We start from the raw sequence: 14,564 nt of genomic DNA, 5'->3' as shown, positions 1-14,564 counted from the left end.
TATATTTTACTTATGTAGATCGATAAATCGATAAAAACAGATCTATTTTGTAAATATGTATGCTTGTCGGCCGATGGTCGTCAAAGAGAATATGTGTGTGTTTCATTCTTTTTCGTTGCGTTAAATGGAAATATAAACAATACCGTACAGCGACAAAAATAAAATATACAGCGGAACTGAGTAAATCATCTCTACTAAGAGCAATGGACCCTCCCTTTGCAAATTTGTAGCCTACATTTAGGCAGAAAAATATTCATTTTTTTATTTATTTATCGTATGCGCAAATTATAAAGTCATACAAAAAATATCACAGATTGATAATCACGTTCGTCAAATTTTTATCGCAAATCACATTTTCTTGATTACACTAGGCAACACAGGTCATGTACACGGATGGTGGCATAGTGCGTTGGATTGGTCTTGGTGCCCTGAATATGGAACACACCTCCGTTCGTCCCAGTGACGTCTGTGTGTAGACGTAACCCACTCGAATATTTGACAACGAAAGTGCACCGATCCGGTCGATGTTTGGTGTGGTAAGGTATTCGGACCTCCTGAGTTCAAATAACAACTCCATTGCTCTCGATGTGGTTCCATGTGGTTCAGACCGGAAAATGTTTTACCCACACAGCCAAAAAATTTCTGGTCTGAACCACAGATAGGTAATCGAGACGAATGGAGTTGTTAATTGAACTCAGGAGGTCCGAATACCTCACCACACTAACGGCCGACCAGATCGGTGCACTTTCGTTGTCATATATTCGAGTGGGTTACGTCTACACACAGACGTCACTGGGACGAACGGAGGTGTGTTCCATATTCAGGGCACCAAGACCAATCCAACGCACTATGCCACCATCCGTGTACATGACCTGTGTTGCCTAGTGTTATTTTTCTGAACGAAAATACTTTTTTCAAAAAGTAAAACCATTAAGACGAATCGACACAACGCTAAATTTTAGCCCAAATTTGTGTGAAAAAATGATACATTCGTAATCGCATCCTTTCTGGACTAGTTATCGAAAATATATCATGTTTTTCGCACAAATTTAGGCTAAAATTTAACGTTGTAAATAATTAAGTTTGCCTGCCTCAAAACTGGGATTTTTAGTCTGTTGAAGAAGCTGAAGACTTTTTCGAGTTCCATGTTTTTTAGTAGTTCTGCGGTGAGAGTGAGGTCCAAAAATAGCTATTCTTGTGTTCGTGGTAGCTGGACAATGTGAGTCATAACTGTGAAGATTACATAAATTTACAACAATTTGCAAGGGTTTCGCCAAGTTGGATAACTTAAACTTAATTTATATTTAAAAGTAACACATCCTTGCGTGCTTTAAGAGCTATCTTCACTTGGCAAATTTGTAGCCTACATTTGGGCACAAAAATGTTATATTTTTGACGATAATTTTGTCCTCGCGTCCTTTTTGGAAAAAGCAAAAGCATCGTTTGGTGTTGGCATGCGTTAGGTTTTAATAAAAATTGAAAGGTTTGTGATGATGTACCCTAAAGTTAAGAGAAAAGAGAAAACTCAATAGTTCACGGAAAATTGGACACAAATGTTGAGTTTCTTTGGGACTTACGTTACATCACCACAAACATTTCTATTTTTTATTCAAAGCTAACACATTTCAACACCAAACATGTTTTTACTTTTTCCAAAAAAGAATGCGAGGGAAAAATTATCGTCAAAAAATGTGACATTTACTTCTTTTTTCTTAATTTCGTTCAGAGAAATCATCAAAAAGCGAATAATTTTCCGCCTAAATATAGGCTACAAATTTGCAGAGGGGGTAACATTGCTCTTAATTGATCTTCTGCAAAAGAAGAATATTTACAGTTGAAAGATTTATATTTTTTTGTTGTTTGACGACGATTTTCTATTGTTAAATTCGATTCGATTTTAGTTTAAGAAATGTCTTAAGAGCGTGCAAGGGTTTAGTTTCGGACAAAAACCAAATACTATAGCGTCATAACAACAGAAAATCGAACATCGAAGACACCCATCATAGAAATATAGTGAAAACAAAATGGTCGCTGTGATAGAAACAAAATTGTTTTGGTTAATTTATTAAAAATAAAAACTTATTTCAAAAAGTTGAAAACATAGTTTCGTGGTTTGTGACGTAAGAAACAGTTTTGAAATAGCAACTTATGTGATTATTCTCGATGTACTGCCGAAAAATGTACCTAAAGTGGGAAAAATTTTGCCTTGCAGACGTGTTTTAATTGTGAAAAATATTCGTGAAAATGAAACAATATTATGAATGTGAAAACACAGTTTTGTTAAGTAAGATTCAAATAAACCGTTCGTCCATTTTTTGTTGTATCCCATCTCTTGGCATCCTGAGAATTATGTTCCTAAAACATGCCCTATTTTTCGCGCAATTTTGGTTCTTGTCCGAAGCTAAAACCCTTGTACGCTCTTAAGTTTTAGATGGATACACTGTGTATAATGTGCACCCTTATTACAAGGGCAGTACCTTTATTGTTTTAATAAATGTTTTCTTCTACGTAATTTGTGACATGCAAACAAAAGTATATAGAGCGCAAGCTTTCTGCACTCAATTTCACTTGAACCGGATAGTAGACATATCGTGAAAAATGGCCCATGCAAAATATGACATAAAATGTATAAGTTATCTGTCAAATATATTGCAAGCTAGGTGTAATGTTTACAACTGTGCTTACAAAATATACAAAGTGGCGAGATAGAAGGAACATAAAAAATTGGTTTAGATTCAATCTCATAGTTGCCAGCTGTCGTTTACATGTTCCTTCAGCAACTATAATTTCGTAGTCATAAGCAGACGTTGCAGGACTGCAAAACGTTGAAACAAAATATAAAAATGTCTAAATTTTCACAAAAGCGAAACTATTTGATATTTTTAAATATTAGGACTTAAGCTTTCCAAAACGCCATCTTTCATATGAAAATCCGATACCATTCCGTCTGAAATTTTGGCAATTTACACTGAAAAAACACAATGATCGAATACTTTTGAGTAGTAGTGTAAATACTGTACATCATTTCCGAGTCTTTACTATCCATGTAGTACGTCTTTTGGATGTATGCCTCACATATCTGCAGTAGAGGGCAATTTTTTTCTTTTTGGTGTATATTGAAAAACGTTTCCTTTCTCTTTACAGATCAACAACATTCGAAAGGATCAATCATACTGATATGCTATAAATATGCTGTGCAATGCCGATTTTGAAAGTGGAAACAATCGGAATTTACATTTTCGCAATATGGATCATATCAATGACTATATTGGTTGATGCAAGATACGTGAAGGTAATGTGAAAAACAATCTTACAACTACGCAGCAAAACAATTTCGATTTGTGTGAGGGGGGGATATCAAAATAAGATAACAAAAATCCAAAAGACATAATGGTGTAGCATTTTTAGACTGTCTCGCTTGCTAACCACTCAAACAAAATAATAATAACAAAGCAACAACACAAGGATGTAGGGTACGGACCCCAGTATTCGGCATAGTTTAGAATATCGGCCACAACAATGGGTTTCATTGTTCTAAACAATAGATGGCCGATATTCTAAACTATGCCGAATACTGGGGTCCGTACCCTATACGTATAGCCTGTAATTTGCAACGCAATGTAAGTTCACTTTGTATTTTCGAAACGTTTCCATTGAAAACAAAACGGAAAATATGGATCCGAAAACCGACTCATGAATACTAATGAGCCCATTGGCGTATATCCAATTATTATAAAAAGGATTATGCGATATAGCTACAGGAAACACGATGTGAGCATGTGTGTAGTTACAATGAGCGAATCAATCGTAATTTCGTTTTCATATTTTCCAATTTTAAATAAAATTTAGTCAATTCGAGGACACGTGTTAGTGATGCAGTTACAGCTGATCTACACAAACAATCAAAACGGCTTTTACGTCTTTATACGGTTTTACCACTACCGTGCGCGTGCGTGCAGCAGCTTCAACCGTATAGACAAGTATAAACAATTTGGATTGTATGTGTGGATCAGCTGAAAAACAACTTAGTTAAATTAATACGGTAAATTAATTCAGCGTTAATACAATAAATTAATGAGTATGAAGCAGAGGGCAGATAAAAATTTTAGTTATTTTCGCAATTCTGTGCCATAATCATCACCTTTCCATGCATCCATTTAATGTCGTTCTGACATTTCACTGTATTCGGTCCTCAACAAGCATGAAAAACTCAATACGTCACACGAAAATGCTATGTCCTTGTGACGTAATAGTCATTTATATGCCTTTGTTTTCGCTAGGGTCGAAAGTGGCTTATTACACTCCTAGGGAAAATAAGAAATTTGATGTGTTCGTTGCTTGGAGAAAAATGTTTATTCACGCCGTGCACGCATGAAAAACGTTGTATTCATATCAGGATGAAAATAAGTAGTTTCAGTAGTAAGATGAGTAAGATCGAAAATAGATTGTGGAAATTGTTATCGTCACTACCGCAAAAATCAGCGATGGTGACGGGTATTATCGCCCAGGGAATTATCGCCCAGACAGATTTTTTCAAAAATTAATTGGTATTATCACCCGGGGAATTATCGCCCAGGAACTATCACCCAGCTCGATGGGAATTATCACCCGGGGAATTTTCGCCCAGGAATTATCGCCCAGCTCGATAGGAATTATCACCCAGGGAACTATCACCCAGGAATTATCACCCAGACTAACTGGGAACTTTCACCCGGGGAATTATCGCCCAGGAATTATCACCCAGCTATCTGGTAATTATTCCTCAGCTAGTTAAAGCTGAGGAATTACGGCCCAGTAAATTTAGAATTATCACCCAGCTATTTGAAATTGAGGAATTATTGCCCAGTGAATTTGGAATTATCACCCAGCTATCTGAAATTGAGGAATTATCGCCCAGAAATTTGTGTTCAAAGTATTACCAAGTCAGCAGTAACTTTTCAACTATGTTAAAAGATTTATCACATTTTCGATATACACATCTTTTACTCCTATTAATTTGGTAAAACATTATCTATAGTAGAGAAAGATAACTTCCTCAGTGTGTAAACTTTAATGCGAATTTACGTCTGATCTAATCAATTGTGCACCGTCTTGTGTTAATCTCATTCGACCTAATCGATTGTGCATCGTCTTAGGGGAATGCACATTTGATTCAATCGATTCACCTAAGACAATGCACAATCGATTGAATGAAACATTTAGGTTAACTAATTGTGCATCAGCTTAGAAGCACCTACAATTAGTCTAGCAAATTGTGCATCAACTTAGAGGCATCTACAATTAGTCTAGCAAATTGTGCATCATCTTAAATGGATGCACATTTAGTCTAACTAATTGTGCATCAACTTAGAGGCATCTACAATTAGTCTAGCAAATTGTGCATCATCTTAAATGAATGCACATTCAGTCTAACTAATTGTGCATCAACTTAGAAGCACCTACAATTAGTCCAGCAAATTGTGCATCATCTTAAATGGATGCACATTTAGGTTAACTAATTGTGCATCAACTTAGAAGCACCTACAATTAGTCCAGCAAATTGTGCATCATCTTAAATGGATGCACATTTAGCATAACTAATTGTGCATCAACTTAGAGGCATCTACAATTAGTCTAGCAAATTGTGCATCAACTTAGAGGCATCTACAATTAGTCTAGCAAATTGTGCATCATCTTAAATGGATGCACATTTAGTCTAACTAATTGTGCATCAACTTAGAGGCATCTACAATTAGTCTAGCAAATTGTGCATCATCTTAAATTGATGCACATTTAGTCTAACTAATTGTGCATCAACTTAGAAGCACCTACAATTAGTCCAGCAAATTGTGCATCATCTTAAATGGATGCACATTTAGGTTAACTAATTGTGCATCAACTTAGAAGCACCTACAATTAGTCCAGCAAATTGTGCATCATCTTAAATGGATGCTCATTTAGGTTAACTAATTGTGCATCAACTTAGAGGCATCTACAATTAGTCTAACTAATTGTGCATCAACTTAGAGGCATCTACAATTAGTCTAATTAATTGTGCATCAACTTAGAGGCATCTACAATTAGTCTAGCAAATTGTGCATCATCTTAAATGGATGCACATTTAGTTTAACTAATTGTGCATCAACTTAGAAGCACCTACAATTAGTCCAGCAAATTGTGCATCATCTTAAATGGATGCTCATTTAGGTTAACTAATTGTGCATCAACTTAGAAGCACCTACAATTAGTCCAGCAAATTGTACATCATCTTAAATGGATGCACATTTAGGTTAACTAATTGTGCATCAACTTAGAACCACCTACAATTAGTCCAGCAAATTGTGCATCATCTTAAATGGATGCACATTTAGGTTAACTAATTGTGCATCAACTTAGAGGCATCTACAATTAGTTTAACTAATTGTGCATCAACTTAGAAGCACCTACAATTAGTCCAGCAAATTGTGCATCATCTTAAATGGATGCACATTTAGTTTAACTAATTGTGCATCAACTTAGAAGCACCTACAATTAGTCCAGCAAATTGTGCATCATCTTAAATGGATGCTCATTTAGGTTAACTAATTGTGCATCAACTTAGAGGCATCTACAATTAGTTTAACTAATTGTGCATCAACTTAGAGGCATCTACAATTAGTCTAATTAATTGTGCATCAACTTAGAGGCATCTACAATTAGTCTGGCAAATTGTGCATCATCTTAAATGGATGCACATTTAGTTTAACTAATTGTGCATCAACTTAGAAGCACCTACAATTAGTCTAGCAAATTGTGCATCAACTTAGAAGCACCTACAATTAGTCTAGCAAATTGTGCATCAACTTAGAGGCATCTACAATTAGTCTGGCAAATTGTGCATCATCTTAAATGGATGCACATTTAGTCTAACCAATTGTGTATCAACTTAGAGGCATCTACAATTAGTCTAGCAAATTGTGCATCATCTTAAATGAATGCACATTCAGTCTAACTAATTGTGCATTAACTTAGAAGCACCTACAATTAGTCCAGCAAATTGTGCATCATCTTAAATGGATGCACATTTAGGTTAACTAATTGTGCATCAACTTAGAGGCATCTACAATTAGTCTAACTAATTGTGCATCAACTTAGAGGCATCTACAATTAGTCTAATTAATTGTGCATCAACTTAGAGGCATCTACAATTAGTCTGGCAAATTGTGCATCATCTTAAATGGATGCACATTTAGTTTAACTAATTGTGCATCAACTTAGAAGCACCTACAATTAGTCTAGCAAATTGTGCATCAACTTAGAAGCACCTACAATTAGTCTAGCAAATTGTGCATCAACTTAGAGGCATCTACAATTAGTCTGGCAAATTGTGCATCATCTTAAATGGATGCACATTTAGTCTAACTAATTGTGCATCAACTTAGAGGCATCTACAATTAGTCTAGCAAATTGTGCATCATCTTAAATGAATGCACATTCAGTCTAACTAATTGTGCATCAACTTAGAAGCACCTACAATTAGTCCAGCAAATTGTGCATCATCTTAAATGGATGCTCATTTAGGTTAACTAATTGTGCATCAACTTAGAGGCATCTACAATTAGTCTAACTAATTGTGCATCAACTTAGAGGCATCTACAATTAGTCTAATTAATTGTGCATCAACTTAGAGGCATCTACAATTAGTCTGGCAAATTGTGCATCATCTTAAATGGATGCACATTTAGTTTAACTAATTGTGCATCAACTTAGAAGCACCTACAGTTAGTCTAGCAAATTGTGCATCAACTTAGAAGCACCTACAATTAGTCTAGCAAATTGTGCATCAACTTAGAGGCATCTACAATTAGTCTGGCAAATTGTGCATCATCTTAAATGGATGCACATTTAGTCTAACTAATTGTGCATCAACTTAGAGGCATCTACAATTAGTCTAGCAAATTGTGCATCATCTTAAATGAATGCACATTCAGTCTAACTAATTGTGCATCAACTTAGAAGCACCTACAATTAGTCTAGCAAATTGTGCATCAACTTAGAGGCATCTACAATTAGTCTAGCAAATTGTGCATCATCTTAAATGGATGCACATTTAGTCTAACTAATTGTGCATCAACTTAGAGGCATCTACAATTAGTCTAGCAAATTGTGCATCATCTTAAATGAATGCACATTCAGTCTAACTAATTGTGCATCAACTTAGAAGCACCTACAATTAGTCCAGCAAATTGTGCATCATCTTAAATGGATGCACATTTAGGTTAACTAATTGTGCATCAACTTAGAAGCACCTACAATTAGTCCAGCAAATTGTGCATCATCTTAAATGGATGCACATTTAGCATAACTAATTGTGCATCAACTTAGAGGCATCTACAATTAGTCTAGCAAATTGTGCATCAACTTAGAGGCATCTACAATTAGTCTAGCAAATTGTGCATCATCTTAAATGGATGCACATTTAGTCTAACTAATTGTGCATCAACTTAGAGGCATCTACAATTAGTCTAGCAAATTGTGCATCATCTTAAATTGATGCACATTTAGTCTAACTAATTGTGCATCAACTTAGAAGCACCTACAATTAGTCCAGCAAATTGTGCATCATCTTAAATGGATGCACATTTAGGTTAACTAATTGTGCATCAACTTAGAAGCACCTACAATTAGTCCAGCAAATTGTGCATCATCTTAAATGGATGCTCATTTAGGTTAACTAATTGTGCATCAACTTAGAGGCATCTACAATTAGTCTAATTAATTGTGCATCAACTTAGAGGCATCTACAATTAGTCTAGCAAATTGTGCATCATCTTAAATGGATGCACATTTAGTTTAACTAATTGTGCATCAACTTAGAAGCACCTACAATTAGTCCAGCAAATTGTGCATCATCTTAAATGGATGCTCATTTAGGTTAACTAATTGTGCATCAACTTAGAAGCACCTACAATTAGTCCAGCAAATTGTGCATCATCTTAAATGGATGCTCATTTAGGTTAACTAATTGTGCATCCACTTAGAGGCATCTACAATTAGTATAACTAATTGTGCATCAACTTAGAGGCATCTACAATTAGTCTAATTAATTGTGCATCAACTTAGAGGCATCTACAATTAGTCTAGCAAATTGTGCATCATCTTAAATGGATGCACATTTAGTTTAACTAATTGTGCATCAACTTAGAAGCACCTACAATTAGTCCAGCAAATTGTGCATCATCTTAAATGGATGCTCATTTAGGTTAACTAATTGTGCATCAACTTAGAAGCACCTACAATTAGTCCAGCAAATTGTACATCATCTTAAATGGATGCTCATTTAGGTTAACTAATTGTGCATCAACTTAGAAGCACCTACAATTAGTCCAGCAAATTGTGCATCATCTTAAATGGATGCTCATTCAGGTTAACTAATTGTGCATCAACTTAGAAGCACCTACAATTAGTCCAGCAAATTGTGCATCATCTTAAATGGATGCTCATTTAGGTTAACTAATTGTGCATCAACTTAGAAGCACCTACAATTAGTCCAGCAAATTGTGCATCATCTTAAATGGATGCTCATTTAGGTTAACTAATTGTGCATCAACTTAGAGGCATCTACAATTAGTCTAACTAATTGTGCATCAACTTAGAGGCATCTACAATTAGTCTAATTAATTGTGCATCAACTTAGAGGCATCTACAATTAGTCTAGCAAATTGTGCATCATCTTAAATGGATGCACATTTAGGTTAACTAATTGTGCATCAACTTAGAACCACCTACAATTCGTCCAGCAAATTGTGCATCATCTTAAATGGATGCTCATTTAGGTTAACTAATTGTGCATCAACTTAGAACCACCTACAATTATTCCAGCAAATTGTGCATCATCTTAAATGGATGCTCATTTAGGTTAACTAATTGTGCATCAACTTAGAGGCATCTACAATTAGTCTAACTAATTGTCCATCAACTTAGAGGCATCTACAATTAGTCTAATTAATTGTGCATCAACTTAGAGGCATCTACAATTAGTCTAACTAATTGTGCATCAACTTAGAGGCATCTACAATTAGTCTAATTAATTGTGCATCAACTTAGAGGCATCTACAATTAGTCTGGCAAATTGTGCATCATCTTAAATGGATGCACATTTAGTTTAACTAATTGTGCATTAACTTAGAAGCACCTACAATTAGTCTAGCAAATTGTGCATCAACTTAGAGGCATCTACAATTAGTCTGGCAAATTGTGCATCATCTTAAATGGATGCACATTTAGTTTAACTAATTGTGCATCAACTTAGAAGCACCTACAATTAGTCTAGCAAGTCTAGTTAAACTAAATGTGCATCCATTTAAGATGATGCACAATTAATTAGACTAATTGTAGGTGCTTCTAAGTTGATGCACAATTAGGTAAACTAAATGTGCATCCATTTAAGATGATGCACAATTTGCTAGACTAATTGTAGATGCCTCTAAGTTGATGCACAATTAATTATGCTAAATGTGCATCCATTTAAGATGATGCACAATTTGCTAGACTAGTTGTAGGTGCTTCTAAGTTGATGCACAATTAATTATGCTAAATGTGCATCCATTTAAGATGATGCACAATTTGCTAGACTAATTGTAGGTGCTTCTAAGTTGATGCACAATTAGTTAAACTAAATGTGCATCCATTTAAGATGATGCACAATTTGCTAGACTAATTGTAGATGCCTCTAAGTTGATGCACAATTAGTTATGCTAAATGTGCATCCATTTAAGATGATGCACAATTTGCTAGACTAATTGTAGATGACTCTATGTTGATGCACAATTAGTTAGACTAAATGTGCATCCATTTAAGATGATGCACGCTAGACTAATTGTAGATGCCTCTAAGTTGATGCACAATTAGTTATGCTAAATGTGCATCCATTTAAGATGATGCACAATTTGCTAGACTAATTGTAGGTGCTTCTAAGTTGATGCACAATTAGTTAACCTAGATGTTTCATTCAATCGATTGTGCATCGTCTTAGGTGAATCGATTGAATCAAATGTGCATTCCCCTAAGACGATGCACAATCGATTAGGTCGAATGAGATTAACACAAGAAGGTGCACAATTGATTAGATCAGACGTAAATTCGCATTAAAGTTTACACACAGAGGAAGTTATCTTTCTCTACTATAGATAATGTTTTACCAAATTAATAGGAGTAAAAGATGTGTATATCGAAAATGTGATAAATCTTTTAACATAGTTGAAAAGTTACTGCTGACTCGGTAATACTTTGAACACAAATTTCTGGGCGATAATTCCTCAATTTCAGTTAGCTGTGTGATAATTTCAAGTTCACTGGGCGATAATTCCTCAATCTCAGATAGCTGGGTGATAATTCCAAATTCACTGGGCGATAATTCCTCAATTTCTAATAGCTGGGTGATAATTCTAAATTTACTGGGCCGTAATTCCTCAGCTTTAACTAGCTGGGGAATAATTACCAGATAGCTGGGTGATAATTCCTGGGCGATAATTCCCCGGGTGAAAGTTCACAGTTAGTCTGGGTGATAATTCCTGGGTGATAGTTCCCTGGGTGATAATTCCTATCGAGCTGGGTGATAATTCCTGGGCGAAAATTCCCCGGGTGATAATTCCCATCGAGCTGGGTGATAGTTCCTGGGCGATAATTCCCCGGGTGATAATACCAATTAATTTTTGAAAAAATCTGTCTGGGCCATAATTCCCTGGGCGATAATTCTGGTCGCCCTTGCTCTAACTCGAAATTTACTGTGTTTACACGCTGACACGCTTACATGCAGGGTACCAAAAATGTAAGAAAATTATATGTGTTTTGAGTCAACTAAGTCATTTAATGGCCAGAATGATTATTTGGCGCCGAGGAAGAATATTTGTAGCGCAAATTTAAAAATTGTCCTTGGCGCTAAAAATGTAAAGGTGGCACCGATTAGAACGATTGTCATTGAATATTTCCATACAAATTTTGACACGTCCCGCAAGCAGGTTCTATTTTAAGGGAATTGAATTCTTAGATTTAAATTTAAATCCCAACAAAAATCTCTTCGAGAAAAGGGTGACGCAGTCTTTGAAGTACAATTTCTAAAATGAATGATATCGCTAGAGTTGACGCTTTCAGCTTCGTTACGCAAAAATTAAATTTTACACCCAATTTTAGTTCAAACAAGCTGGCTTAGTTTTTCTCATTATCTGCCAAATAATTTTTACCAACAAAAATTTGACTGGAAACAACCAAAATTTTACCAAAACGAGCCATCAGAACAGTCGGAGCGTTTGCTGCGACTGAGCCCCGTACAAACCCGTATATCTATTGCGTACGTGACCCTAGTGCGTCTGTCACCCTACTTTGACCGTAAGCCTATGCGCCGGTTAAAGTAGTTAAAGTAAAATTATTATGTAATGTGTACATCTTAGAAATTGCGCATAGCGCAATTACGAAGCCCCGTACGACGTTCCTCTCAAATAAAAAAAAATTTTCAAATAGCCCTAAAATTTTAATTTATTGAGTATAAATACACATAGGGCCTAGTATCGGCCTCAGTCCGAGGATCCAAATTTATTTTTTTTTCAACTACATTCTATTCGGCCTTTGATTACCTTCCAAATGAAACAAAAAATACGGCAAACGGATGGAATATGCTCGAGTTATATGTAAAATACACATAGGGCCCTAGTAGCGGCCTTAGTCCGAGGACCCAAATTTAATTATTTTTTTCAACAACATTCTATTCGGTGTTCGATTATCTTTCAAATGAAGCAAAAATTACGAAAAACGGATGAAATTTACTCGAGTTGTATGTAAAATACGCATAGGGCCCTAGTAGCGGCCTTAGTCCGAGGACCCAAATTTAATTTTTTTTCAACAACATTCTATTCGGCCTTTGATTACCTTCCAAATGAAACAAAAATTACGAAAAACGGATGAAATTTGCTCGAGTTATATGTAAAATACACATAGGGCCCTAGTAGCGGCCTTAGTCCAAGGACCCAAATTTAATTTTTTTTTCAACAACATTCTATTCGGTGTTCGATTATCTTTCAAATGAAACAAAAATTACGAAAAACGGATGAAATTTACTCGAGTTGTATGTAAAATACGCATAGGGCCCTAGTAGCGGCCTTAGTCCGAGGACCCAAATTTAATTTTTTTTTCAACAACATTCTATTCGGCTTTCGATTACCTTCCAAATGACACAAAAATTACGAAAAACGAATGAAATTTACTCGAGTTCTATGTAAAATACACATAGGGCCCTAGTAGCTTTTCACTTCTAAGGCCCTAACTCACGGTCCACTCACCCAATTTTAAAAAACTTTTTTTTCCTGGATTGGTATTGACAATACCTATCATTTGCCGTGTCATTTACATTTCCATCGTTTATTTTGCCATAAATATCACCAAAAGACCTTAAATCACTTAGGTGGCCCTAACTCACGAAGGGCCGACCCGAATATGCCCATCTTCGAACTCAGCCTCACTATTTTGACTATCTTTCAGGGAAAAAAAAATTTTGAAATCGGATTTGATTTACTCAAGATATCGACGTGACGGACAGACGGACAGACGGCCCAAATTTTTATTGCGGATTCGTCATCTATGAACATAGGCAAACACTTTGCCCTCACCGTCTGCTTCGAATTCCATCAATTACACACGGCATCGTAATCCTATAAGCCCCTTCGTACTTCGTACGGGGCTAAAAATCTGCGTCGCATGTAGGGATGTGAGGCGTTCAAAATTATCGATAATATCAATAAAAAGAAATTATCGATAATCGATTAATCATATCGTTATCGATAATTTAATAATTATCGATAATTATCAAAATATCGAAATTCGATAATTATCAAAATATCGATATTTTGATATTTATCTGAAAATTCATGATAATATACCGATATATCGGAATATATCGATAAATATCGGATTTTCGGACCGAAATATCGATATATCGAATTATCGATATCTTGATAATTATCAAAATATCAATAATTATCGATTATCGATATTTTTTTGATAATTCTCGATAAAAAAAAGTCGATAATTATCGATTATCGATAATTGATAATTATCGATAATCATTTTCATTATCGCCCATGCCTAGTCGCATGTGGCAGATAAATTTTCTTGCTGGTCTGTTCCTGAACATTTGCCACTTTGCGACGCAGATTTTTTTGGTAAAATTTTGGTTGTTTCCAGTCAATTTTTTTTTGTTAAATATTATTTGGCAGATAATGAGAAAAACTAAGCCAGCTTGTTTGAACTAAAATTGGGTGTAAAATTTAATTTTTGCGTAACGAAGCTGAAAGCGTCAACTCTAGCGATATCATTCATTTTAGAAATTGTACTTCAAAGACTGCGTCACCCTTTTCTCGAAGAGATTTTTGTTGGGATATCAGTCGTTTTAGAAGTTTTAGAACACTGCTTTTTATAACAGTTTATTACAGAAATTTGAAAATTTGACGAAATTCGAAAATTTGACGAAATTCGAAAATTTGACGAAATTCGAAATTTGATGAAATTCGAAAATTTGACGAAAATTGAAAATTTAACAAAAATCGAAAATTTGA

At 35.2% G+C, this 14,564-nt stretch overlaps 1 protein-coding gene across 2 annotated transcripts in view; it reads left to right on the top strand.

Moving 5' to 3' along the window:
* Window positions 1-3,147: 3,147 nt before the first annotated feature.
* The window catches only part of LOC119075524 (vascular endothelial growth factor receptor 1), a 46,663-nt gene continuing 35,246 nt past the window's right edge, over window positions 3,148-14,564 (top strand). For both annotated transcript variants that reach the window (XM_037181994.1, XM_037181993.1), the window contains exon 1: window positions 3,148-3,292. In XM_037181994.1, the coding sequence (XP_037037889.1) occupies window positions 3,200-3,292 (93 nt within the window). In that variant the 5' untranslated portion in view covers window positions 3,148-3,199. The remainder of the gene's footprint in view (window positions 3,293-14,564) is intronic.

This window comes from Bradysia coprophila, unplaced genomic scaffold (assembly GCF_014529535.1).
Source record: "Bradysia coprophila strain Holo2 unplaced genomic scaffold, BU_Bcop_v1 contig_219, whole genome shotgun sequence".
Lineage (NCBI taxonomy): Eukaryota > Metazoa > Arthropoda > Insecta > Diptera > Sciaridae > Bradysia > Bradysia coprophila.
Note: the sequence above shows the minus strand (reverse complement) of the source record. Positions and strands in the feature narration are given on the sequence as shown.